Genomic DNA, 26,933 nt, shown 5'->3' on the forward strand with positions numbered 1-26,933 from the left:
CCGGGCCGTAAGTGTGGACAATCGGCAGTTATGGCATACGTCTGCCCATGGACACCGGCACAGTCACTAGTGTGGACATATCCTAGAGGGTGCACTTAGATTTAAAACAAAAGTTTACAGTTTACAGTAACTTGGTGTGCTTATATTTTCCTCCCTTCACCTGCTGCTGGCAAAGGGTGATTGACATTTCAAACTAATGACTGAGCTTAGGCTCTGATCGTTACAAATGCCATAGCGAAGAATTGGTTGTGTTTCTATGAACAATGACTTAACATGTAGGATTTTTCTCTGTTAGTTTGTGACTATAGGAGGGTAACATCTGAGTTTCATACACAGCATCCCCTGTTGTTCATTGATTATGGAGGTAGTTCCTTTTGGAAAATAAAGCAAAACAGAGGTGGGAAATATCATTACGTTTGCAAACATGACCTTTTCCATTCATCCACCTCTGATGCCTGAGATGGTTTTGCAGTAATTTGCCTTTAAAATCTTGGTAAAAATCAAGAAATCAGACCAGGATGCACCACTTGTTCTTTCCCTTTGCTGCTGAATCCAAGAGTGTGTAAAAAGAGTCAGAGAGAAATGATCATCATCAGATGATTTGACCTTTTATTGTTAGGCCACTGAGATAGTGTCAGGTCAAGTGTTCTCCTTGTTCCACTGAGGAGCACATAGAGATAGAAATGATGCTGCTGTCAACATGGGAGGAGATACCATCGTTGCCACTGCTAATACCACAAACATGGTACATCTTAGACGGAAAAGACAAGGATCTCAAACACACAATCACTGGTAGCTGCAGAAGTACATTCACCTACTGTTATGAATGGTGTAAGAGACACCCTAGTTCCTTTTCTGTTAAGGCCAGGATGGCTTTCATGTATCATTGTCATTGGAGGTGAGTGGAAGGCTGATCCCCCATTCATTCCAAACATGTTCTTAGGGTATTTTTTAAAAACCATGAATGGCATGGTCCAGAAAGCACTAAGGTATTGCCATGGCTGAGTTGACACACCATTACTGCATGCATTGCGCTCACTTCTTCTCTCAGTTGCGCCTATGCACCACCATTGATTTCAGTGCCGACCAATACTGTCTTATGTACCCCCATCTGTCTGTTCGTGTCCACCGGCCTCATGCTTTGGGGGTGTCTACGCTGCAGTCGCAGAGTGTGATAGCAGCACGTGTAGACATATCCAAGTTATCTGTAATCTATCCAGCTCAGGGACCAATAGCAGTGAAGCAGCAGAAATACAGACTTCAGCATGGGCTGTACAAGCCCCTCCACACACACACAAACCCTGTGAATTACCTGGGCAGCTAGCCTGTGCTGAAGTTCATGCTGTCGCAGTTTCACTGCTATGTGTGTCCAAGCTCACTAGATTACAGCTAGCTCAGGTATGTCTATACAGACTACAGTTGCACTCCCCAACTGTAGTGCAGACATACCCATAGACCGTACGCTTTTGGGATAGGGACCATCACTTTGTTCTTCGTACAGTGCCTACTACAATGGGGTCTTGGCCCAGGACTGTGGCTCCTAAGCACTACTGGACACAACAGTAAAACAACAATTGGGATTCACACCATAAAGTTGACTTTGACTCATTAGTAATGTGCTTCTTGTGTGATACATTGTGGGTTAGCAGAGAAAGAGAAAGGGCACAGAAAATAAACTCACTACAATAGCTTCACAGGTGATGCTCTGGGAGTTGAGTTTTTGGTCTCTCATGAAATTTCCATTGACATGGTGCAGTAATACATGCTGAAAATAGTTACAAAATATTGACATGCATCTCTCAGTACTCCAGCCATTTGTTTTAGTTTGTTAGCTCAAAAATAAAGGCTTGCAAAGCTACTAAACCCAATTTCCAGGAGCCTTTATAAACCTACAATATAGTCTACTCAGAGAAAAGAATTCATCCTGATAATCAGTCAATAACCTGGTGAAAGTAATTACCACTGAAAAGTCCATAACATATAATATATACACCCAAGGCAGAACTCACTAATGCCTTTCACGTACGTGATATAGCAATGTATTGACCTTCAGCAATTTTTTGTTTATTTAAGTTCTAGTTTTTTCTCATTCTTACAACAGATCAGCAGACTCAGTAATTTCCAACCTGCATAGCACTCAGCTTTGAAAGCCTCATTCAAATCCCAGCCAGACCAGCTATTCATTAATGCTTGGGAGATGGCTTTTAATAATTAATTCAAGTCACTTCTTTAAAACGCAGTTAAGAGAAAAATTAGCCTCAATTTCGGAAACATGCTCTTAAATGGTACCCAGCAGCTTAGTATTTGAGTGCCTATGAAGCTCATTGACTCAAATCAAATAATTTACTAAGTGCATACTCCAGTCACAAATTGCTAGGTTAGGATTACATTTTCCCTCTTGATAGATAACCCATGACTGCCCATTATTAGGTTCCTTGTATTCCTCTAAAGCATCTGGTACTGGCCATCCTTAGTGACAGGATACTGGACTAGAAGGACCATTGGTCTAATCCAGTCTGGTCATTCCTATGTTCTTAACTAGTATGACAACTCAACTAACTATGGTGACATCAAAAATGTTGCCAAGGCAGTGGCCATACATTTTCATTTATTCTCCTACCTACTCTCTAAAATTCATTTCCATTTAGTAATCATGAAAATAATAAAAATCAAAATAAATGCGAGTCCTTTTGTGTAAATTTCCTGCTTCGTTAAGTCCCTATGTTTCTTTGAGAAGCTCTATCATTCTGCCACCGAACTGACCATCTGTCTGTCTGTGTCTACATGGTGTTCCTAAGGCACCTATCACCTTGGTATCTAAGCAATTCCATGATTCACCAACAGCGCATGGATATATTATTGACATACTACAAGAAGTCGCAGCCATAAACATATATGTGTGCTGTGTATTTTAATATCCCTGGGTTCTTTAATTAAAAAAAGATAAATCACTTCAGAATCATTCACATTCTTATTTGCTTATCTTACATTCACGGATGCGGTGTTATTATTCCTGGAAGTAGCAGTTTAATGTGTTGTACTGATACTTCTAGGAATAATATCAACCATAGTTTTAGCAATGCTTGCAGCTACCTGATTGTGTTCCTGGCTGTTCAGGGAGATCTACACTGTCTGATGCATCTCTGGTTTTAGCATAGCTTCACTAGAAAGCATGCAGAAGGCTATTTTGTATAGTCTTAATACACAGGAATCTTCATCTACAAAATTCAGGAGACAAAGGAAAGGCACTTTCTTATTCACGTACATTTTTCTCTGACAAGTAATGTGCCCTTACATTTTGGGCACTTTGATACCTGGAAAGATACTGGAACAAACTATTACACCCTCAATTTGTAAGCACCTAGAGGGTAATAGGATCATAAGGAACAGTCAGGATGAATTTGTCAAAGCAAATTATGCCAAACCAACTAATTTCCTACTTTGACAGGGTTACTGGCTTATATGATAGGGGAGACGCAGTAGATGTGCTATATCTTGATTTTAGTAAGGCAGTCCCACATGACAGTCTCAGAAGCAAACTAGGGAAATATGCTCTAGAATGACATTACTATAAAGAGAATTTATCAATGGTTGCTGTCAAACTGTGGGGGCGGGGCGTTTATGTAATGGGGTCCTGCAAGGGTCAGTCCTGGGTTTGGGTACTATTCAATATTTTCATTAATGACTTGGATAATGGAGCAGAGAGTGTGCTTATAAAATTTCAGGTGACACCAAGAAGGGAGAGGTTGCTTGGCCTTGGGAGGACAGGACTAGAATAAAAAATAACCTTGACAAATTGGAGATTTGGTCTGAAATCAACAAGATGAAATTCAATAAAGACAAGTGCTAAGTACTACGCTTAGGAAGGATAAATCAAATGCACAAATACAACATAGGGAATAACCGGCTAGGCAGTAGTGTTGCTGAAAAAGGATCTGGGGGTCAAAGTGGATCACAAATTGAATATGGGTCAACAACATGTTACAGTTGCAAAAACAGCTAATATTCTGGGGTGCATTTACTGGAATGTCATACATAAGACCTGGAAGGTAATTGTCCTACTCTTCTTGGCAATGGTGAGGCCTCAGCTGGAGTACTGCTTCCAGTTCTTGGTGCCCCACTTTAGGAAAGATGGACAAATTGAAAAGAGTCCAGACGACAGCAACAAAAATGATAAAAGATTTAGAACACTTGATCTATGAGGAAAACTGGGCATCGTTAGCCTTGAGGAAAGACGACTAAGCAGGGACCTGATAATCTTCAAATACATTAAGGGCTGTTACAAGGAGGACGGGGCTCAATTCTCCATGCCCGCTGAAGGTAGGACAAGAAGTAAGGGGCTTAATCTGCAGCAAAGGAGATTTAGGTATTAGGAATACATTTAAGTATAAGAGTAGTTAAGCTCTGGAATAGGCTTCCAAGGGAGGTTGTGGAATCCTCATTATTGCCAGTTTTTAAAAACAGGTTGGACAAACACCTGTCAGGGATGGTGTAGGTATACTTGGTCCTGCTTCAGTGCAGGGGGCTGGACTTGATGGCCACTCGAGGTCCCTTCCAGTCCCACATTTCTATGATTATGAAAGCCTTGTCTGGAGCATTAGTTGCTGATGACCATTAGAAAGGGGAGCATTAATATCCCTGCCACTGTTTGAAAAATATGTCCTGGAACAACAACTGAAGATTCCAGTGCACTTTATAGAAGATGGCAAATATCACTACTTGGTTTAGAGATGGACAAACTAAAACCCAGAGAAATAAGATGAATTTCCCAACATCACACTGCAAGTTAGTGCCAGAAACTCATGACTGGCCAGTGCCCTCGCCAATGTGATATGCTGCTTCTGTAAGTATTAATGAATACTTAATTCATTAAGTATGTGGACTAACACTCAGCTATAGGCTTGTTCCTCTAAAGCCAGACACAGCCGTTATCAGTATAAATTCTCTTAGTAGCTAGTAGGCAAAACATATACATTTCACTTAGTTTAGCATATCTGCTCAGGATATTTCCATCAGTGAATAGCAACAGCAGCAGTAACAATCTCACTAAAACATAACAAGATCATTTCTATTTCCCAGAATAAAAGTTCTGTAAATAAATTGAAACAAACACCCTATTAGACAATACAGAAGCACCAAGGAGATGCCATCTTTTAAAAAGGTAGTGGAGCTAAGAGATATTACAATTCATGGTCACAGTTTTGTGTAGTTTAAAATATAAAACACCCAAGAACACTCAGCCAGTTGGATCATTTGGCTGCTTAACCATTCTAACAGCTCATAAGGAGACAGAAGTTGGCAGCTTGGAGGCATGAAGCAGCTCATGGTCGTACTCATTCACACAATTGTATTTGTCTTTGCTTAAAGAAATCAACAAGTGTAAACACTCAAGTAGACTTTTTAACTCAAGTAGACAATTCTACCAGTGAGAGAGGGTTCACCTCCTTTTGGGCTCAGAACTGATCTAGATATCAATTTGTTCAGCTGATTATACTGACTTACAGTACACTTGCAGTTTTGTTCTGCCTTTCCTCTGACCCTGGTATTTCAGAGGAGACATTTTTCCAAGCAGTAAGGAGTATGTGTTTGTGTATACACATTAGCTAGCCCTTTGAGTGTGCGACTGTATTATGCTTCATCACCAGCACTTTGTAATAACTGAACCTTTACAATGTACTGTGCAACAATGGAATTCCTGTGGCCTATCACACAACACTTCTACATACAGAGCCATACCGCACCTGTACATGGTGCACAAAGATAGATCCTTATTATTTAATATGAAATGCATGTGCTTTCTAAGGGCAAGATTATGCCCCCTCACAAGGGTGAGCAATTACTCAGAAGAGTACCCCTGTAACAGGATAGCTGACTCTTTAAATGAAATTGAGCCCCGTTCTTTTCCCAGTCCACTTGTCCCCTAGTTTGGTGTAATGAAGGGGGTGGGGCTGCCCCATGGAATTATAAATGAGAGACAGCCCAAAGGCAATACTGTCTACAGGGGGAGCTCAGGAGAACAGAGCTAGGTTGAAAGCTTCAGGGAGGGGATACCTCTGAAGAAGGGAGTGGGTGAGTTCCCTGGTTGAGCAGTGGAGCCAGATCAGAAAAGGCAGGAAGGCAGTTTAGGAGTCCAAGGCCAGAGAGAGCTGAAGGCTCAGAGCAGCAGAGGGCAATGCCTGCTAGATCTCTGAGCTGGAGAGCTGAAGCCAGAGATGGCTGAAGGCTGGGGAACAACGGAGGAATGACATCTCCAAGCAAGAACTAGAGCCAGACCTTAGAATGAAGCAGGGTAGAGAAGCACCTCAGCTAGAGGAGCTGGGGCGAGATATGGTGAGAGGCACAGTGAGATGCCGTACCTGAGAGCTGGGGTGAGGTTGCTGAGAGATGCTGGAGCTGTACTTGGCGTTGATGGACTACTGGGATTTGAAAGAGTGAATGTATTGTTTGCACTGTTCTGGGGAATTCTGGTTTATGATTTCAAGTATCAGAGGGGTAGCCGTGTTAGTCTGGATCTGTAAAAGCAGCAAAGAGTCCTGTCGCACCTTATAGACTAACAGACGTATTGGAGCATGAGCTTTCATGGGTGAATACCCACTTCGTCAGACGCATCCGACGATGTGGGTATTCACCCACAAAAGCTCATGCTCCAATATGTCTGTTAGTCTATAAGGTGCCACAGGACTCTTTGCTGGTTTATGATTGTAATGAATTAACCCCACAAAGGGCTATTTATACTCAAAGCCTGTGTGGAATTACTAGGGTCTATGGAAGAAAGGGGAGACTGAGGCAGGCACAAGGGTCATGCCATGGCCTACCACTGGGATACCCGAGGTGGGGCTGCATAGTCACAAGCCCCATTGAAGCAATAAATGGATCTTAAATGTCAGTTAACTTTGCAATCAATTTCAGACAAATCAATAATTAATCATTGTTAAATGCTGCAGCAGTATTGTAATACATAGTACATAAGTAATGTGTCTGTGTAATGTACAGGCATGATTTCAATATGTAGAATTTAGAGTATATATAAATTCTATTCCAGACTATTGAAGCTTTCTAAAAAAATCAAACAGGGTAATCCTGCTTCTGTCTAATATCATTCTTAAACAAAGATCCAGTGTTGGATGTGGCCTTCAAGTGAGGTGGTATTCAACACACATACTACATTTTGATAACTTTTTTCTTTATTCACTGTGACCACTATTAAACATTAAGTTTAACGCTGAGGAAGTTGAGGGCATGAGGGTTACATCAGATAGACGGTAGATCCAAAATGAATACTAACAGTGATGCTATATCATCTGTTACAACTAATCAGCAATTTAACATGTACTTAATGAAGACTCTCTGACCACTTAACTCAAAATTTTCCATTGGATATGCAGAATCGGCAGCATGATCACAACTTCTTATTTTGTAAATATTAATACATGGAAGTTAGACATCTGGTTGCAAAATTCTGCATATTGAAATCCATGCATGTACATTATATAATACTAATGTACTATTTAATGGATTATATACACACACACACACACACAATCTGGTATTTGCAACCATGTATTTATATGTGTACACAGACTGTATTTTTGTTCAATTTGTTAGAGGCAGTTTCTGCTTTGCCCAACTCCAGACTATTCACTTACCAAATATACCCATGAGTAGGGCCCTACCAAATTCACTGTCCATTTTGGTTAATTTCATGGTCATGGGAATTTGAAAATTGTAAATTTCATGATTTCAGATTTTAAATTGAATTTAAATTGTAATTCTAGAGGTCCTGACCCAAATGGGACCCGCGGGGGGAGGGGTCACAAGATTATTGTAAAGGTGGTTACAGTACTACTACCCTTACTTCTGCACTGCTGCTGGCAGCAGCGTCGCTGTCAGAGCTGGGTGGTAGGAGAGCAGCAGCAGCGCAGAAGTAAGGATGGCATGGTATGGTATTGCCACCCTTACTTCTGCACAGCTGCCTTCAGAGCTGGGCCCTTGGTCAGCAGCCACTGCTCTCCAGCCACCCAGCTCTGAAGGCAACACAGAAGTAAGGGTGGCAATGCTGCGCCACCTCTAAAATAAACTTGCAACTCCCCTGCAATTCCTTTTTGGGACAAGACCCCCAATTAGAGAAATGCTGGTTTCCCCCATGAAATCACTATAGTATAGGGTAAAAGCACACAAAAGACCAGATTTCATGGGGGGAGATCAGATTTCATAGTCCGTGATGTGTTTTGCATGGCTGTGAATTTGGTAGGGCCCTACCCATGATATAGTCCCAATAAACAAAAGAAGAAACTCCCTGTTTCTGAATAGATATTTACCATATTATTAGCAACTCTAGAATCATTTCAACAACCAATGGTACTTTAAAGATGATACAAACCCTGCCCCATAAAGAGAAAAAAAAGCAACTGCTTTACTACTTTGAGGCTCTGGAGAATTGTTTAAGGACGAATGACGAAGTCTCCACTTGAATTTCCTTAACAATTGCTTAACTTTAAATAAACATGGGAACACAGAGATCACAAGAGCAATCTGTGTTCAGAGCTAGAAAGCTGCTCTTTCTAGTAACTTTCACACAGCTGTCTCCAGACCAAAACAGATTCAGCCCAGCCACAGGTAGCTATGGAGTAGCACAAGTTGCCACCTTTTACTAGTCCTGTCCACTTTAAGCCAACAGGAAGACAACAATTCACATAGATGCTTGTTCGGCTGATCCATACATTTTCTGAGTTTAGCTCATCTGCATACATATACATAACCCTTTAGTGGCTGGGTTAAACATGGTGCAAAATACATACATAACAACTGTTACATATCCACCCACTATGTGGCAATAAAAAGAAGAGGTTTACTTTGCATTTTTTATACATTCTCTCCTATGCATATCTTACCATATAGCATGTTCACTTTTTTACCATATAATGAACTCAGCATTGTAAATAGTCTTAACTGGATCCAAAAATGTTACTCATTGTATTTGGGGTCTTTTGGAAGTGGAATGCTCTCCTTGTATGTCTGTAAGGGGTGAGCCATAGGACAGGGAAATAAATGGTTTGGGCACTACAAGGACAGTATACATGGACATATCCTTATATAGTCAATATATATAGAAACACTGCTCTTTGGACATGATGTTATTTCTGTGCTTGCACCATTATCATAACCACTTCTGAGTTTGTGGCTGCTGCAATGTTTAGTTTTCAAACTGGCTATAAATAAAATAGATCTCGTCACCCACACACAGTAAATCTAAGTTTTGCTGGCTGAGCCTGTTTGAATGACTTGTAATATAAACAGGTGTCTGCAGACATTCAGCCCTTGGGAGATTTTTTTGGGAAAAACTGCAAAATTAACCAGTTTTGTCAGCTATCTTGCAACACTGACTTATTCAGGAGGTGAGTTAGGAAAGCACAGCTTTGCAACATAAGGACTTCATAGATATTAATAACTAGGATTGCCTCAGAGTCATTTACCATGGCAAAGACCCAAAGTTTAACACAAGCTGAAAAAGAATTGGTTTGCTTATGATATTGTGCAATTCTAAAGCAGCAAGTTGGGGCTGAATTTCCTCCCACAGCATATACTAACGCATTACATCAGATTGTTCCGGATGCCTGGTTCCAAAGAACTCGCAGACCATCTTTCAGGTTTGTGCACATAGGTGCGGGAACTAGGGGTGCTGCTGCCTCACTTGGCTTGAAGTGGTTGCCATCATATACAGGATTTACTGTTTGGTTCAATGGCTCTCAGCACCCCCACTGTACAAATTGTTCCAGCACCTCTGTGCAATTTAAAATGCGATGGGAAACATTCAAAGCATTTTTCACTTACTTTCGAGTCAGTCATAAACTTGGCTCTGGGAGTCAATGAACCAAAATGGGTGAAGATTCTCTCAGAACCAATGGGATGACGTTTTTCTCTCTCCCCTTATCACCCACAGATAGCCCAAATCCTGGTCAACTTCTCCCTTGATGGCAGATGTGTGGGGTAACTTGCTGGCCAATATGGAGCCTTCTTCCATGGTGCGCAGTGATACTCCCCAGTGCAGCTACTCCAACTGTGCAGTACAACTGCTAGGCTGCCACGTTGTGGAAGGCCTTAAGCATGCTCTCTCAGGGGGTGAATTTCACCGTATGAAAATAAGGATAAGTATAACACTATTCAGGAGGGATTAACAGACACTCTCCACGATATACAGGACTCAAACATTGCATAAATGACTGAAAATATTTTAAATTACTGGGCTAAATTCATTCCTGCTGTAACTTCACTGACTGCAATGGAGTTCCACCCGGAATACATTTGACCCTTTATGCTTAAAGGGAAGTAGTTGCAAATTTAGTCATCTTCTGCAATAGTTTGGGAAAGGAGTGCAATTATTCTTGGCTTTGGTTTGCACATTGTGACAAGCTGACAACGTAAGTAGCTTTAGGGTGCTTAGCAGGTACAATTCATTTTTGTTTTGGATCCATTCCAGGAGACAAAACGGGGAATGATTCTCATTGGCCTATTTTGATTGGAAAGTTTAGTATAAGTCATTTGAAAACTTTAACGGACTGACTGTGAAGAGTCCTCTGCACAAATGGTTTCAACTGTTATACTCCAGGCATTTTCTGGAGTATATTTTTCTTTTGGCGAAAAAAAGCCATTAAAAAAGTAGCTAGGTATTGTTATACCCTTTTGGACCTGAGTACTTAGCCAAAATTTGGGGTCTAGCAGGTTGCTTTGGTTAGGAGGAAAAACTGATGATGCTGGAATCAGATATTTCTTGGATGCAATCCTGTTTATTTAAAAGAACATACAAAGACCTGACTCCCTAAACACAGCAGAAGCCAGTTCCTTTGCTCACTGTTCCAAGTCCCTTTTCAGCCAGCACTTAGCCCAAATGCTCTCTCACTCTCCCAGCTTTTTTTGTTTTGTTTTTTTTTGTTTTGTTTGTTTTGTTTTTAAAAGGGTCATGTTCACAGTGCTTTTTCTTGCTGTAGACTTAGTTTTCTACTCCTTCTCTCAGCTTCTCTGGTGTTTTTCCTGCTTCTCTCTCACACACAGACAACTGCTCCAATCCAATCAATCCCTTTCCCCAGGATTTATCAGATCACAGAGGAACTTGCTTGGGGCACATGGTTCAGCTTCTACTCCAGCCTGGCATGTGGTGGTGTTTTGTCCACAAGCCCCTGTTGTTTCAGCTATCTGGTTCTATAAACGAGCTTCATGGTGTTTACATCCACACTGAATGGAGGAGAGCTCTTATACCCACCAGCTTCAAGGAGTTTTAACATATTCATGCTACAAAAAGCACTCTACGATTACCTAGAACTTCCAGAACACATTTTAATAACCTATTATCTGTTCAAATAGTGATTATGATCTCCCTAGTCCTGTGACCATTGTATTTTTATTAACCTGGATTAGTTTGACACAATATCAAGTTCTGCTCAAATTGTCTCATCCTTTTTCACATCTATCCATTGGCTCCTTTCCTTGCCTTCCACATGAAATTTTAATTCCTTGCATAGTTTTCAAAGCCAAAGGCAACCTTAAACCCTCACCTTTATCTCCTTTCACTCCACCCACATTTTATCCTTTACAGCTTCCTTCTACTCTTGTTTTCAATTCAACCTTAATTTGGGCATTTCCTTAATTTTTGCATGTATGACTTTGCAACCTCAATTTTCGTAAGGTTATTTTGTGTATTATAGGTGGAGCTGGGAGCAAGACCTATTTTTAAGGTTGCTCGATGCTTCCCATGATAAGATCCTATCTTCACCTATTTGTAACTTTGCCAAAATGTAAACATTTGGGCTGAACTTTTCCACGTTGGTTGTCTGCTTTAGGCTGAATTTTTCTGGAAAAATTCATCAAAAACAGTGGAGCTTTTTCTTAGGACAGGGAAAAAGATAGGGAACAATACATTGTTTTTCCACATTAAAAAAATTCTTACAGGTGTTATACTGAGAAGTTGTAACTCCCCGATGCTTTGGAGCAGGACTCAGTTTGTCAGGTGGTGGCCTTTTGCCAACCCTGTGACATTCTGCCCTAATTTGGCCACCTTTGAGAAAAACTCAGTTTGCAGGTGCCCACGGAGCTGGCAGAAGGGATGGCAAGGGGAGGAGTAGCCACAGCATTAGTGCCTACTACCACAGGAGCCTGTCGGGGGAGTTCTTGCCCTTCTCTCTGCCCTGGCCCTCCTTGCTGACCAAGCAGGCACCAGTGGTAGAGGTGTTTGTGGCAGTGGAATCTCTGCCCACTCTTTCTACCACCATCCCGGTGGGGGGAGGGTGATGTGTTGACAGAAATATTGGTCATAGCCATGGGGGTAGATGTGAAAGCTGCGGGGAGGGAGCGGGGGGGAGGAGGCATCAATGGTGGCTGGAGATCCCCCTGCCTGTTTTCCTCCTCCCTCCCGTGGACAAAGTCTCCAGAGCAGAAGCCTCACCTGTGGTTGTGTGGGGGTCCGGTCTGAAGGGAAAGTGACAGGAACAACCAGCGGGGTATGGGGGGAGGGGGAATGATAAAAGCATGTGGCCAGGGGAGGAATGGAGGGTAACTGCTCACACAAGGCTGGGCAGGGGGAGTGCAAATATGAATTGGGGCATTAATCACATAAATGAAGGGGAGAAGGGGGATTGCAGTAACGGGGGGAATTGGCTCCTCTGGCTGGACTGGGAGTGAGAGGGCATGTAAGTGAGGGAGTGCAGCGAGTGAGGGAATTAAACAAAAACAGAGGGAAATGGGGTGGAAATCACACATGTGGAGGTATATGTGGGGGCACAGGGCAAGCGGGTCTGGGGGAGGCAGGCAACAATCAGACAGAGAGGGGGCATATGAGAGAGGGAGAGGAAGGGAGCACACCAGAAGGAGACAACAGCTGATGGGCGGGGAGGAGGTGCCAGCAAACCACGAGGGGGGGCATGAGGAAGCAGGCCACAAAGGGAAGGGAACATGCTGGGGGGGGGGGAATGAATGAATCACAAGGGGAAACTGGGGACAAGGCAGCAAACTGCAAGAGAGGAGGGCAGGCAGAGGAAAGGAAAGGAGGCCCAGCAGCCTGAAGCAAGCTGAGGTGGAAAGGGGGTTCAAGGGGGAGCATGTACATCCACATGTGCTTTCAAAGAAGGAATACAACAGTAATGCTGCTGCAGCCCCAGGGCAGGCAGGCAGACACTAGGAGAGGTGGGGGAACAGATGAGGTGGAGGGAAGATGCCCTGCCGCTCCCCTCAATTCCCCAGCCATAGCAACCAAGCAGTAGAACAGCAGCAGCAACAGGGTCAAATTGAGGTTGCACAGGTGTGACTTTGCAACTTTAATGTTCTTAACATGGTTTGTGTGTGGTATATAATTAGTTGATGAACAGATTTACTATAAAAATTAAGCCCATTAGCTTGGCTGATGGTGCTGTTGGCCCCCCCCCCCCCACCCCAGCCCTCCTGCCCCTATTGCCTTTTATATCTTTGGCTGGTAGCCACCAAGTTAGCAGCAAATTCAATTAAGCCAAAAGATATTAAATGTTTGTATGCAATAGACCACAGTAAAAATATTCAAGCTCCTTATTTTAACCATGGGGATGAAATTTTACAATGATCCTTTCTGAACCAGTTCTATTTATTCCAAGAACTCCTTGTTCAAGATCTTGCTTTATGGCTGATTGACTGACACAAGAGACCACAGTTTCAAAATGAACTGAACTGCAATTGTTTTTTGATGAGGGTAAAAAATGGTTTAATCTAAGTGAAAGTTTCCCGTTAGCACTCCGCTCAAGAAGTTGCGAATGGCATTTTGGATGACAGGATGATGAATACTGTATGGGCTCAGCTTCGGGTGTAAATCCTATTTCTTTTGTGGTATGGAAAAGAGAGAGGAGTCAAGAGTTATTCAGACTGTGTGAAATTTTAAAGTCTCAAAATTCTATTTAGACCATAAAATTCATTCTTCTGAATTCCTAGACAGATGCTCACTCTTTTCTTTCCAAAGCAAGGTTAACAATAAAAGTAACAATTAGCTCATATACATTTTCTGACAAAGGTGTCTAACTACTACTGTGCTTCCATATCTACTGACACTTTTGTGTAGGTTTAACGTGAAGTACAAAGTTGAGGCAGAAACTCTCGCCACATCACATGAATTAATGTGTATTAAAATAGAATTCAGCCAAGTCTAAAGTTAATACATGGAGTAAAATATTTACTGATTTGGGACAGAGTTTATTAAGTCTCACTATTCATTGACCAAGTTTTTATTCTAGTCAACTTAGTCTCTATCTTGATTCTTGTATGGGTCCGTCCCTACCTGAGCACCTTCTGAGTATGTAACGATTTAGTCAGACAACACCTGTGAGACAGGGAAGTATTCTCATTTTACAGATATGGAAACAGGGGCACAGAAGGGCAGACCCTCAGCTGGTATAAACCGTCATAACTTCATTGATGTCCACGGTGCTGGGACAACTTACACTAGTTGAGGATCTGCTCCAGAGGGATGGACTTTGAGTTGCCCATCATCACCCAGGAAGTCTGTGGCAAAGCAGGGAGTAGAACCCAGCTGACCCAAGTCCTAGGCCCGTATTCTAGCCAGCACGTTATTCCTCCTACTTCCTAGCATTATTGTGTGGGAACGAGGAAGAGGGGGAAAGGGGTTCTGAGGGAACTGTACTAATTTTTCTTGTAAACTACATAGTATGTTGTAAAAACTAGCAAAGGAATTCTCACAAATCAATTCATATTACTGTACAGTATTTATTACCTTCCCATAATTTCTGGTCAATTATTTTGATATGACAATTTTGAAATGAACTTACATTTAAAATCTATATGAAGACTATGGGCTTGATATTACAATATTAATTTGCTGATTTGCCCTCTTAATCCACATACAAGGTTCATCATTAGAAAAGACTGTACATTTTCCTTCACTTTACATGTGTTCATAATAAAACACAAGTTCCAAAGGTGGAAGGGTGTAAGATGAAGAAGTATCATATTTTAAGTGGTTCTTTGACCAAAAATGTACCATCTATATATTAAGCCAATGTGTTTCCTTGTAATTTTGATTTACTTACAGTATACACTTTTTCAAAATATACAGCTGAACAACCAGCACAATAATAGTGTCCTTTTAGTACAGGAAAATAACAAAAACAGAAAAGACTAGAGGTTATAAAAGTTATATTTGAGAATACCAGACTGATTCAAAGCGTTTCCAAACACAAATATGAAAGGCCATGCACAATATTTTTGTTAATAGAATGTCCTCAGTAGTCCACGAGAGATTGGTTTGCATGCAGCATATTAACAGAAGAAGGTACAAATCACAAGAAAAGGAACTTTCCCCAATTATCTTTTAGGTCTGTCTATGTCATCAATTGCTGCTAGCAGTTTCTGTCTTGCTTTTTTGTTGATGTGTGATCCCAGACAAACATTCACCAGATTGGTCAACTGCTTGGTGGAATATTCCTGGCCAAATAAAGCAGATCATTTTATATCAAACAACCAGACAAAAATATGCAGTTAAATAAAAAAAAAAGATCAATTTTTCAGTGTATAGAAACTCTTGGTACACAAAAAAATATATTTAAAGCCGCTGGCTTAGCCAGGTCTGGATAATATTCATGTGGTTGTAAACAAAACAGTTAGTGTTTTACTACATGGCAGATTATAATGGAAAATACTTACAGTTTAAAAGAGTGTTGGACAGCAAGTAATTCTGTGACTACTTAAACATCTTAAGCCACTTAAAATGTATTTTCCATTCCTTAGAAAAACATGCTAACTGGATAAACCTTTAATACAATTGCAACAATTTGCTAAAGAAACAGTGACTATCAAATTAATGACCTGTTTCTTTTGACTTCTCACTTCCACTTGGCTTTTACTTAATATTTTTACCAAATAGGATTTTCAACACTAGTTTTACTGTATGATAAAGAACAAATTTTAAAAATATTGTACAAATGTTAATAGGATTCTTAACACTTGTAAAAACATCAGATTTACGAGAATTCACCTTTATTTTGCTGAAAAGGAGACTCCAAAATGTAAGCTCTACCAGCAAATACAAATGAGAATTATTCAGTGTAGGTCAACAAATGACTGCTTACTATTTCTCATAGTTCAAGATATAATGAGGCAAATGCATTGCTTTCACCCAAGTAAAGCAAACTTCTAGTTGGATTTAAAGCAATCCTGAAACAGATTCAATGCATCATTTCAAAAGACTTTTCATCCTAACAGTGTGTGGCCCCAAACAGTACAGTTATTGATTGTTTAGACTGCAGTAGCGCTAGATACTATGCAAACACAGATGGAGAAATAGCTAAGATAGTAAGTTGGATTCTGGCTCAACATTTTGGATGAAGGAAAAAAATTAGGCTTCTTTTGCTTTTTTTTGCTTTATTACTTTGTTTTAAAAATCCATTTGCAAAGACGGAGAAACTTAAAATTTATAGCTTAATTATAAATATTCATTTTGGATGATTAATCAGTGCACTTCATGTTCCATGCAACTTCTCAGATATTTTTAACTTTATTAAGGGATGGAGGCTAATAGTGAGAAAGAGCTTTCCACAAAACTGGCCAATTTCCTTCCATTTGTTTCCCAGAGTTCCAACAGCAGCATATAATGGACTTCTTTGCATGTCATTACCCATTATGCTCCTCCAGCTCACAGCTATTTAAATTCTGGTGTGTGAACCATGGGAACTAACTCAAAGTCCCAATTTTTTCAAATTCTTATTAGCCAGGATTGTGGAAGATTTTTCCAATTTTCTAGTCAACATATGGCAATTTTCTTGTACTTGGATCATAATACTGTACCAGCTTCACCTTCTCAGAATACATTGCTGTCTGTACTAACGAGGCAGAACTGGGCAGGCATTGTTTGACTGAAACACCCCCAACAATCATGCTGATGATTATGCTTGGAAAAGATTCTGCTCACTCACTGATGAGCCAATCTCAACTTGTTAACCCACTTGGACATAAGAGTGGCTCTCTGAGGGCATGGCAGTTGTACAGTATTTTGGAAAGAGCTCCAACAAGCTTAAAGGTGTGTACGGTTATATAACTGGCATGAGAAAAAACTACGTGACTCAAGAGTCACTACTTACAGTATCAGATAGAGGAATTCTGAAGAAATGTTGGACTCTCATAGTGTGTCAAGAATTAGCGACTGAAAAGTCCTAGTAGATCATACAGTCCATCCTCCCCTGCCAGTGCTGGCTTGTCCTCTAGCATATTTCTATTAGTGTATTGTTCAGTCTGGTTATAAACGCTCCAAATGAAGGAGGAGTTCTCAGTCCTTCCCATGGAAGTATTATACAACTTGTAGATTTTTTGGGGAGATTATCCTGATATTCAGCCTAAGTTTTCCCATTTTTAATTGTATCCTTACTTCTACATATAACCCTTATACCTCTCTAAGCATTTCCTCTCCTTCCTTCCTGTTCTGACCCTTGAAGTATTTTAGACTTATGCTGTCACTATTTAGCCCACCAACCATATTTCATTATTGCAATGCTTTCTAAGAAGCCCCTCCAGCCCTCTTGATCCATTAACTGTCTTTGTTACAACTGGACTGGACTACCGCTATCAAAGTAGTAGACTCAAAGGAAAAGGAAAGAGTTGTTCTTGACTGGCTGTTACATCCCTGTCAAGAGAACACAGAGTACTGTATAGGGAGACAACCTATCTTCCCTACAGTCTTCTTGTGTGGGAGTACCAAAGGGTTTTATTTTGTTGTAGTTAGTTATGGGTGCTTCAAACTACAACCATCAAGATGATCCCATATCCTTTCAGTTGGTGAAGGCCACCACTAGGTCCAGTGTGGTGGAGACTGTCAATATCTCCTGAAGGTTGACAGGGAACTATTATTCTTAAAAAGGCTGCTGTGAGATCTTTGTTCAGGAATCCAACTCTTAATGTTGACAGGTTTGCTAACTACTGACCAACCTATTTCTAACTCCTACTTTTCGTAAGGTTATGAAGCAGATGGTGGTGAGAACTCAGGCAGTTTGTGGCATCCTCAGATGTTCTAGATACTGGTTTATTAGGTTTTAGATCTGGGTGTGGGGTAGGAACCACACTGGTAGTATTATCTGGCCTCTGTCTAACAATGGATACAAAGAAAATGTTTACACACACACACTTGAACTTAACTGCCACTTGGGACACCATTGATTAGAAGGAGTTTTTTATGCACCTGTGGACTGTGTTGCTTGAGCGGCTCTTACCCTTCTACTCCCCACTTCTTGGTCTGCTACAATCTAGACCTCAGTCTTTTGGCTAACACCTACAGGATCCATATGTTCGCCACAGCATTTAGAGAGCAGAGGATTGAGGGCAAGAAGGGATTTCATTATTATTATGCTTTCTGTGGAGGTCTTTCATTCTTACACCTGATCAGTAAATGTGCATATTCACTGTTAGGGTGGCATAAGCAATCTATTACTGTAATTTTCACAATAAATATCTTAGGTAAGAGCAATGAGAGGGTGGCATAGACACTTGTTTTTGTATGCTAAACCTAAAGTAACATGTATGCAATGCTGCTGGGGTGTGTCTAACTTGCAGGTGACATTCTGTTCTACTTCTCTATGTTATTGGACTCAGGGCAGCTGGTCAGCTTACCAAATCTTGCCAGCATCAGGTCTTGAATAAGGGTGAGCTGTTGGTTGTTAGTTTTGCGTATATTTGTGCACAGTGGGATCCTGATTGGGGCCTACTGTGTAAGCCTAACATGTATTAACTAGACAGTCCATGATCTACAGAGCTTAAAATTAGGGCTGTTGATTAATCACAGTTAACTCATGCGATTAACTCAAAAAATTAATTGCATTAAAAAAAATTAGTGATTAATTGCAGTTTTAATTGCACTGTTAAATAGAAGACCAATTGAAATGTATTAAATATTTTGGATGTTTCCTACATTTTCATATATTGTATTCTGCATTGTAATTGAAATCAGAGTGTACATTATTTATGATTACAAATATTTGCACTATAAAAATGATTAAAAAAATAGTATTTTTCAATTCACCTCATATGACTACTGTAGTGCAATCTCTTTGTCCTGAAAATGCAACTTACAAATGCAGATTTTGTTGTTACATAACTGCACTCAAAAACAAAAGAATGAAAAACTTCAGAGCCTACAAGTCCACTAAGTCCTACTTCTTGTTCAGCCAATTGCCAAGACAAACAAGTTTATTTACATTTACAGGAGATAATGCTGCCCTCTTATTTACAATGCCAACAGAAAATACAAACAGGCATTTGCATGGCACTTTTGTAGCTGGCATTGCAAGGTATTTATGTGCCACATATACTAAATATTTGTATGCTCCTTCATGCTTCAGCCATCATTTCAGAGGACATGCTTCCATGCTCATGACAAAATATAATGTGTTAATTAAATTTGCGACTGAACTCCTTGGAGGAGAATTGTATGTCCCCTTCCCTGTTTCACCCACATTCTGCCATATATTTGTTGTTACAGCAGATTCAGATGATGACCCACCATATGTTCATTTTAAGAACACTTTCACTGCAGATTTGACAAAATGCAAAGAAGGCACGAATGTGAGATTTCTAAAGATAGCTATAGCACTCGACCCAAAGTTTAAGAATCTGAAGAGCCTTCCAAAATGTGAGAGGGACGAGATGTGGAGCATGCTTTCAGAAATCTTAAAAGAGCAAAACTCCGATGCAGAAAATACAGAACCCTAACTGCCAAAAAAGAAAATCAACCTTCTGCTTGTGGCATCTGACTCACATAATGAACATTCATCAGTCCGCACTGCTTTGGACTGTCATGGACCAGAACCCGTCATCAGCATAGACACATGTACCCTTGAATGGTGGTTGGGGCATGAAGGAACATATGAATCTTTAGCGCATCTGGCATGTAAATATCTTGCGATGCTGCCGGCTACAAAAGTGCCATGAGAATGCCTGTTCTCACTTTCAGGTGACATTATAAACAAAAAGCGGGCAGCATTATCTCCTGAAAATGTAAACAAACTTGTTTGTCTGAGCGATTGGCTGAACAAGAAGTAGGACTTGCAGGCTCTAAAATTTGACACCGTTTTATTTTTGAATGCAGTGGTTTTTCTGATAATTCTACCTTTGGTAGTTCAACTTTCATGATAAAGAGATTGTACTACAGTACTTGTATTAGGTGAATTGAAAAATACTATTTATTTTGATTTTTTACAGTGCAAACACTTGTAATCAAAAATACAAAGTGAGCTCTGTACACTTTGTATTTTGTGTTGTAATTGAAATCAATATATTTGAAAATGCAGAATGCATCCAAAATATTTAAATGAGTGGTATTCTATTATTGTTTAACAATGCGACTAATCACAATTAATTTTTTTTAATCGCTTGACAGCCCTACTTAAAATAATGAGAAGATGCAAGAGGGAGATGAAACTATCGAAGGGGAAGGAAGAACAGAGGATGAATTAACTATGAGTGAGCACATATTTGTATAGACTAGCAGTGTGCACAATGAAGCTCACCACCTGCCAGGCTGTTACCAGTGCAATGGCAGGATTCTGTAGACATCCCAGCACAAATTAGTTATAAGGAAGGATTTGGAAGATGATAAAGTAGACAGATGGGTTTTTTCCTCCCTCAGATAATCTTTTATACATGGCACCAGAATAACAGTAACTCTTCACTTAATAAGCTAGATATTTATTTGGTACACACCATTACGAGATATGGATTGATCTTCCACGCTTTCTATCTGTGAATATGTGTTTATATGTATTAAAGGCTTATAATGGAAAATTATGGCATCTTAGGTACAAAAATGATTGAAGCATGTTTGGTGATCCATGTGTGCAATGGAAAATCAGTAGCCATGTACATATTACACACACTAAAGCACTGAGTGTATTGTTATTAATGTGATACCATCACCATGAAAAAAATCGTCTTGATTAAAAAAAAGTATCAAAATTCAACTCTTACCCTGTGCTCCTTGATCCAGCGCTCCATGTCATTTTCAGTCAGATAGTAAGCTTTAATGTAGGTCTCCACAAATTCCTTATCCGGAATAGGCCTAATGTCTGTTAGCTTTTCTAGTTTCATTAAAAACTGCTGGAAGTCCAATTGCATCAGGGCACGCCCTTCATTGCTACACTTCTTGACATTGGCATAACTAAAATGGGTAACAAGTGAAGAGAAATGACTAAAAGGAAGTGAACAACATCTGTGGGATAAGTGGGATTCATTTGTATCTTAAGCCTTAAAACCATAAGGCTGCATATAATTATGGTTCTGACTTGAGGGCTAAGAGTTCACTCCCTCACTCTTCCAGATGCAAAATTATTTTCACTGTTTATTATTTGTATTACCATTGCACCTAGGAGTCCCCACACATGGACCATGTGCTGTACAAATAGAACAAAGAGACAGTCCCTGCCCCAAAGAATTTAAATATAAGACAAGAGACAACAGGTGGGTAAAGACAGAAAAAGGAGAGTCCCAGGAAACAATGAAACAGCACTGGTCAGCAAGACAGGCAGTGGTAACAGCACATGAAGAACCTAACTGTTGTCAAAGGGTTTTTTTTGGTCTGGTTGGTTTTTTAAAAGGCATCATGGCAAAAAAAGTTTTAAGGAGAAATCTGGAGGAGGATAATGTGGGAGCGTCAGAGATATTTACAGAGAGCGCCTCCCAAGCTTGAAGGGCAGCATGGGATAAACCACGAAAGTGCTTGTCTGAAAATTTGACAAGTGGGTGATGGAGGCTGGCACTGTGGGTCAATGAGAGGCGAGAGTCAACATTGTTATATTGAATGAGAGATAGGGTAGGGATAGGTCATGAAAGGCCTTGAAAGTGAAAATGAACAGCTTACGTTTGATGCAATAGAGAAGGGAAGAGGCAACTAGCGGAGGGATTCAAAGAAAAGATGACATGGTCAAAGTGACAGGCTAGGAAAATGGTCTTTGCAGCATCAATATGAATGGATTCAAGATGGGCGAGACTACAGTGTGTTTGTAATCTGAGGGGAAGAGACAGGGGAGACTAAGAGGTTAAGGAGAAGACTAAGGGACGGGATGAGAGTGGCTGTAAAGGAGATTAGGGGATGGGTTGAGGATGGCGTCACTGGGGCAAGTAGAGGGTATTAGAGGATGTGAACAGACAAGAAGCTTCTACTTTTCCCCTGTCACGTATGCAGGAGAGCATCGTAGGAGCAGAAGGGGCAAAGGAAGGAAAGGGAAGGTCATGTATTACTCTGTCAATTTTCTCTTGGAAAAAATCAGTGGGATCCTGTGCAGAAAGAGAAGTGGAGGCAGAAGGAAGGGACAATTTGAGGAGTGAATCAAAGGTGGTAAAAATGCAGCTGGGATTGTAGGTGTGGGATTCAATTAATTTGGAGAAATAAAGTTGTTTAGCAAGGAAGATGGCAGAACTGAAGGATGAGAGAATGAATTTGCAGTGGAAGAAGTCAGCCTTTCACAGGATTTCTGCAAGAGAGTCTCAGCAGCATGAGAGCAGGAAGGGAGGAATACTGGGGATGATCCAGGACTGGGGGTTGGCAACGAAGACCTTGTGATGGGAGAGGAGGACAGAAGAGTTACAGGTGGAGGACAGGAAAGCATGGAGAGAATCAAGTCATATTGATAGAAAAGGGAAGGAGAGGGTGGAGAGCAGATGAGACATCAGTGCTGAGGGACTGGAGTCATGGAAAGACTGAATGAGAGGGCATGAGGGTGAGGCTGATGGGCGATGCTGAAAGAGACCATGTGATAGTCAAAGAGGGGACAACCAAGTCAAGTGAATGGCTTTTTGGTGAATGGAAGAGTTAAACCAGGGCTGCAGGCCAAATGAGGAGGTGAGGGTGAGGAGATGTGCAGCCAAGGGGTCAGATGGATCATTAACATGGAAGCTGAAGTCACAGAGGATCAGTAGAGAAGATTGCGAGGAGAAGAAGAGAGCATCAGGAGCTGAAATCAGAAGGGACGACTGATGGGGAGAAGTTGGATGGGCACTAGTGTAGGCCTGGCAGCAACATGCTGGGGTCGAGGAGAGACAAAGGTGGATGCAGTGGTGTTCAAAAGAGAAGTAAGATGGGGGGAGGAGGAAGGGAGGGATTGGAAGCAGCAGGAATGGGAATGGTGAAGACCAATATTCCCATCACAGTCTCATTCAAGGTAAGGAGTGAGAAAGAAGGAAGGCCCTCTGTAAGAGATGGCACCTGAAGAAGCAATATCAAATGTAGGGATCCAGGTGTCTGTAAGAGACAAGAAATGGAGGGAGCAGAATACAAAGGGGTTATGGATGGCTGTGATCTTTTTAGAGCTAGAGTGGATGTTCCAGAGATAGCAAGAGAAGGAGAGGACTGAAGAGGATGGGTGTTAGGATAGGACAGTTGGCATGAGGAGAGCTGTTGTGGTGGTAACTATGGGTAGGAAGTGGAGAGGGTGGGTAGAGAGGTATGGGGAGGGTTTGGGTAGATGTCTCCAGAGGTGAAGAGGAGGAGGATGCAGATGGGGGACCTAGGCTTATGCTGGCAGGAGAGGGAAGATCAAGTTGCAAAGGGAAAAAGGAGTGGGCAGAGGTGGTTGGAACTGTAAACAGGTGAGGGTAATGAGAAAGGGAAGATAGAGTCAGCAGGAAAGAAGGACGGAAGTAGGAGTATGGCAGATCTCATGATGCAGAAGAGAGGTGTGGTGAGAGCCATGGGCGAGTGGACAAGAACACAAACAACAAAATGTCAAAAGACGTGTTGCTGTCCCCAGTGCTGAGTACAAACTGGCCCCAGTATTGGCAGAGCCCTCCATTTACAGTCCCTGTTGGGGAAAGGGGAGGAGTACGGCTGAGCCCCTCACTTGTTTCCCTCTCTCTCCCTACCAATAGTGGATGCATGGGTAGGAAGCTTCCTGCTCCCTCGCATCTTAGTGGTATTGCTAGGCTGGTTTTCAGGATGGAACTCCATGTTAGCAAGTCTCCATGCCCTTCCTGGCAAGGGCATCATCAAACAGAAGCACGGTAATCTGGCTACCATTATATCATATATTTGTATTAGATACTATTCTGTGTTGATCTCTTCTCCTCACTACTTTGTTGACATATGGTCCACTAAAGACTGCAAGCGATCTAAGAAAAGGATGTGTCTTATTTTATGTCCACACTTTTGGGCACTATACAGTGTCAATTATCAGTAATAGCCATGTATCTGCACACCCCCACACCTGTTAGCATATTTTAGGGACCAATCCCTTAATGAACTCCATGTAGGCAGGCTCCTGTGCCTGCAAAGAGCCTCACTGACATCAGGTGCAAGAGTCCACCAAAGTGGAGTTCACTGCTTTATGGAATCTAAGGCCCTCACCTTACAAACCCTGCCATTAAAGAAATATTTACTGAAGACTAACTTTACAGAGGTGTTCGTAGACCACTTACCCTTCCACAATAGTTCTATTGGCTAGTCGTATACAGTGCTCCCAAAGAATATTTGACACTGGCAATGGAATACGGACTCTTTTAGACACCTCATTCAACCTTCTGTTAAACTGTTCAAATTCCTGGTGAAATAAAAATAATACATTATTCCATAGGCATAAAAGAATGATTACACTGTACACTTACCTAGCCAGGAGGAAAAGATGCAGAGAGATGAACCAGAAAAGGTGTATGAGCGCGCAAAACAAGAGGCGCTTAATGTAAACAAGTTACAGTGATAAACATAATAGTGAGTAAGATTGAGAGCATACCAATTTCTTATCTACTGAAGAATCATTTACAGTATTATTTTTTAGATATCTAAGTGTGGATTTAGTTGCCTCATCTTAGATATTGAAATGTAAAAATTTTGGCCCTAAATTATGAAATCGAACCTAAAACCAGTGAAAAAAAAATCCAGTGATGATCCATTTATTCCCAGTCAACTACCTGTGTTATCTAACTCTGCAAGAGTATCAAGGAAGTTTAATAGTTTTCCATTCATAGGGAACCTTTGACGACAGATAATTCCAAATTACTTTAAAATTTACACCAATCCAGGACTATCATCATCCACCACGGAAATGAAACCAACTCTGGGACCATGCTAACTATAACAGCACATGGCAACACTATGTGACAGGTTAAGTTGGTAAGTATAGAACGTTGTACCCAACTGAAAATACAATGAATTGCTGCCCCAGGTAATTCATTCAGTCCAGCCAATTTCAGCTGTGACTGATAGTAGTTACTAATGTGCAACTATAGCTATTTGGCGACTTTTGTGAAATGAGCATGTAGGTCTCATGGTAGTGTCTCCATCATTAAAAAAAGTCTGCTAACATTTGTATTAAGTGACAACTTTGTTAACGTTAAATGAGCATTGTCCGTGAACTATCCCCCCATCCCAGAGTTAGTCTTTCTAGATCAGCTTTGAAGCAATCCGATGTGGTAGGGCAGGGAAAAGCTTGCATTGCAGCTGCTCATACTATTCTGTAGTTAAATAAAGGACTTTGTTCTGGGGCTGTTAATTAGCACTTTTTTATATAAACACAAACAAATTAAGAACAAAAAACTACAGAGGGAATTTCAGTAGAGAGATTGAAATACCCCAAACTGGTATTTGGCTAGGGCAACAGTGCTAAATGCATTTCCTCAAGAAAAACTGAGGCACCAAAACTTCTTTGCCTTAAATGGCAAACTATCTACTATCATGAAGGTGGAGATGCCTATTACTCCATATTGGTGAAACACGAGGGAAGAAACCAACTTCCCTTAGAAGTACATGAATAACTGGGTGGAGACTTCTGCAAAATCTATTGGCTATTACATGCAACACATTGTTTATGTCAGACACTCAATGTCAGTGCTCTCAAGATGACAACCAGTATAGGTAGCAAAGAGTTCTCTTCCCAACTAAATAGTCACCCAGAAACTACTGTATGTAAACTATTTTTAGTTACATAGCCTAGAGACCACAATGGAATAAAATTGCCTTTGTTCTTGTCCTGAGGCTCAAATATATCCGCTGTTCTGTGTTTCACGGAAGCCACTCCATTACTGAACCGTAAGTAGAAAAATTGCTTCAAAGGGCCCAGTTAAAAAATAAACAGCATAACAAAGGCAAACTGCAAAGATTTACAACCATCTTCCATTGCTATAATACATTCTCACTTGCAGATTCTCACTTCTTTCCAATATTTTTCCTTAGAAATGGAGACTGGATATAATGGACAAAAGTGAAGAGGTGTCTGTTACAATGTGTAGAGACTACATTTTTATAAAATATATACTAGAATTCACTGCATAAAAAGGAAGCCTTCCAACCTCTCTTTAACGAGCTGAGAAATGTTTCTGCCAATAACATTGTAATTATTTTCTAAAGACCTTCATATAATTTAAAAAATCGTTGGTGTGACTATATATTTAAAGCAAAGTATAAATTATGCTGTGCTGTATGTGGGAGGAATTCCTCCTGAGCACTAGCTTATATGTAATGAAGAGCCTTAGGCAATTAAGATGCCCATTTCTCATCAGCTTTCAGTGGGAGCTGGATGCCTAACTGTCTCAGGTTCTTTTTAAAAATCCAGCCTGTATCTTTATATTAGTATTTGATATGTACATTTTCTTGCCCTGTCTCTAGGGCCCAAGAAGGGCTTATAATGTTTTTAGGGTAACTTGCAGGACTGGTTTGCCCTATGGGATCTATGGTAAATGTCAGATGATACAACCCCTCAAAAGAATCCACCGGCCATGTCTGATATGTTTAACAATGCAACTACTTTCTCCTAGCCTTCCCACCTGCCATTCAGAGTTTTAGCTTCAATGAAAACTGCAGAGTTATTCAGCTATGATCTCTTTCACTCAAAGAGTGCTAATGGGTAACAAGTTTTAACAAACTTGACACATTGAATCTATGCATAACAATGAAGTATTAAATGTACCCTGAAGTTTACTGTATTTTGCCAGTAGCAAGACAA

At 40.8% G+C, this 26,933-nt stretch overlaps 1 protein-coding gene across 1 annotated transcript in view; it reads right to left on the bottom strand.

The window, feature by feature from the left end:
• Positions 1–14,713: 14,713 nt before the first annotated feature.
• VPS50 (VPS50 subunit of EARP/GARPII complex) overlaps positions 14,714–26,933 on the bottom strand; it is a 160,002-nt gene continuing 147,782 nt past the window's right edge. Inside the window, exons 26-28 of the mRNA XM_045005923.1 lie at positions 24,415–24,536; positions 20,974–21,163; positions 14,714–15,450 (exon numbers count right to left, since the gene is read on the bottom strand). Coding sequence (XP_044861858.1) covers positions 15,331–15,450; positions 20,974–21,163; positions 24,415–24,536 — 432 coding nt within the window. The 3' untranslated portion in view covers positions 14,714–15,330. The remainder of the gene's footprint in view (positions 15,451–20,973; positions 21,164–24,414; positions 24,537–26,933) is intronic.

Source organism: Mauremys mutica, chromosome 2, assembly GCF_020497125.1.
Source record: "Mauremys mutica isolate MM-2020 ecotype Southern chromosome 2, ASM2049712v1, whole genome shotgun sequence".
Lineage (NCBI taxonomy): Eukaryota > Metazoa > Chordata > Testudines > Geoemydidae > Mauremys > Mauremys mutica.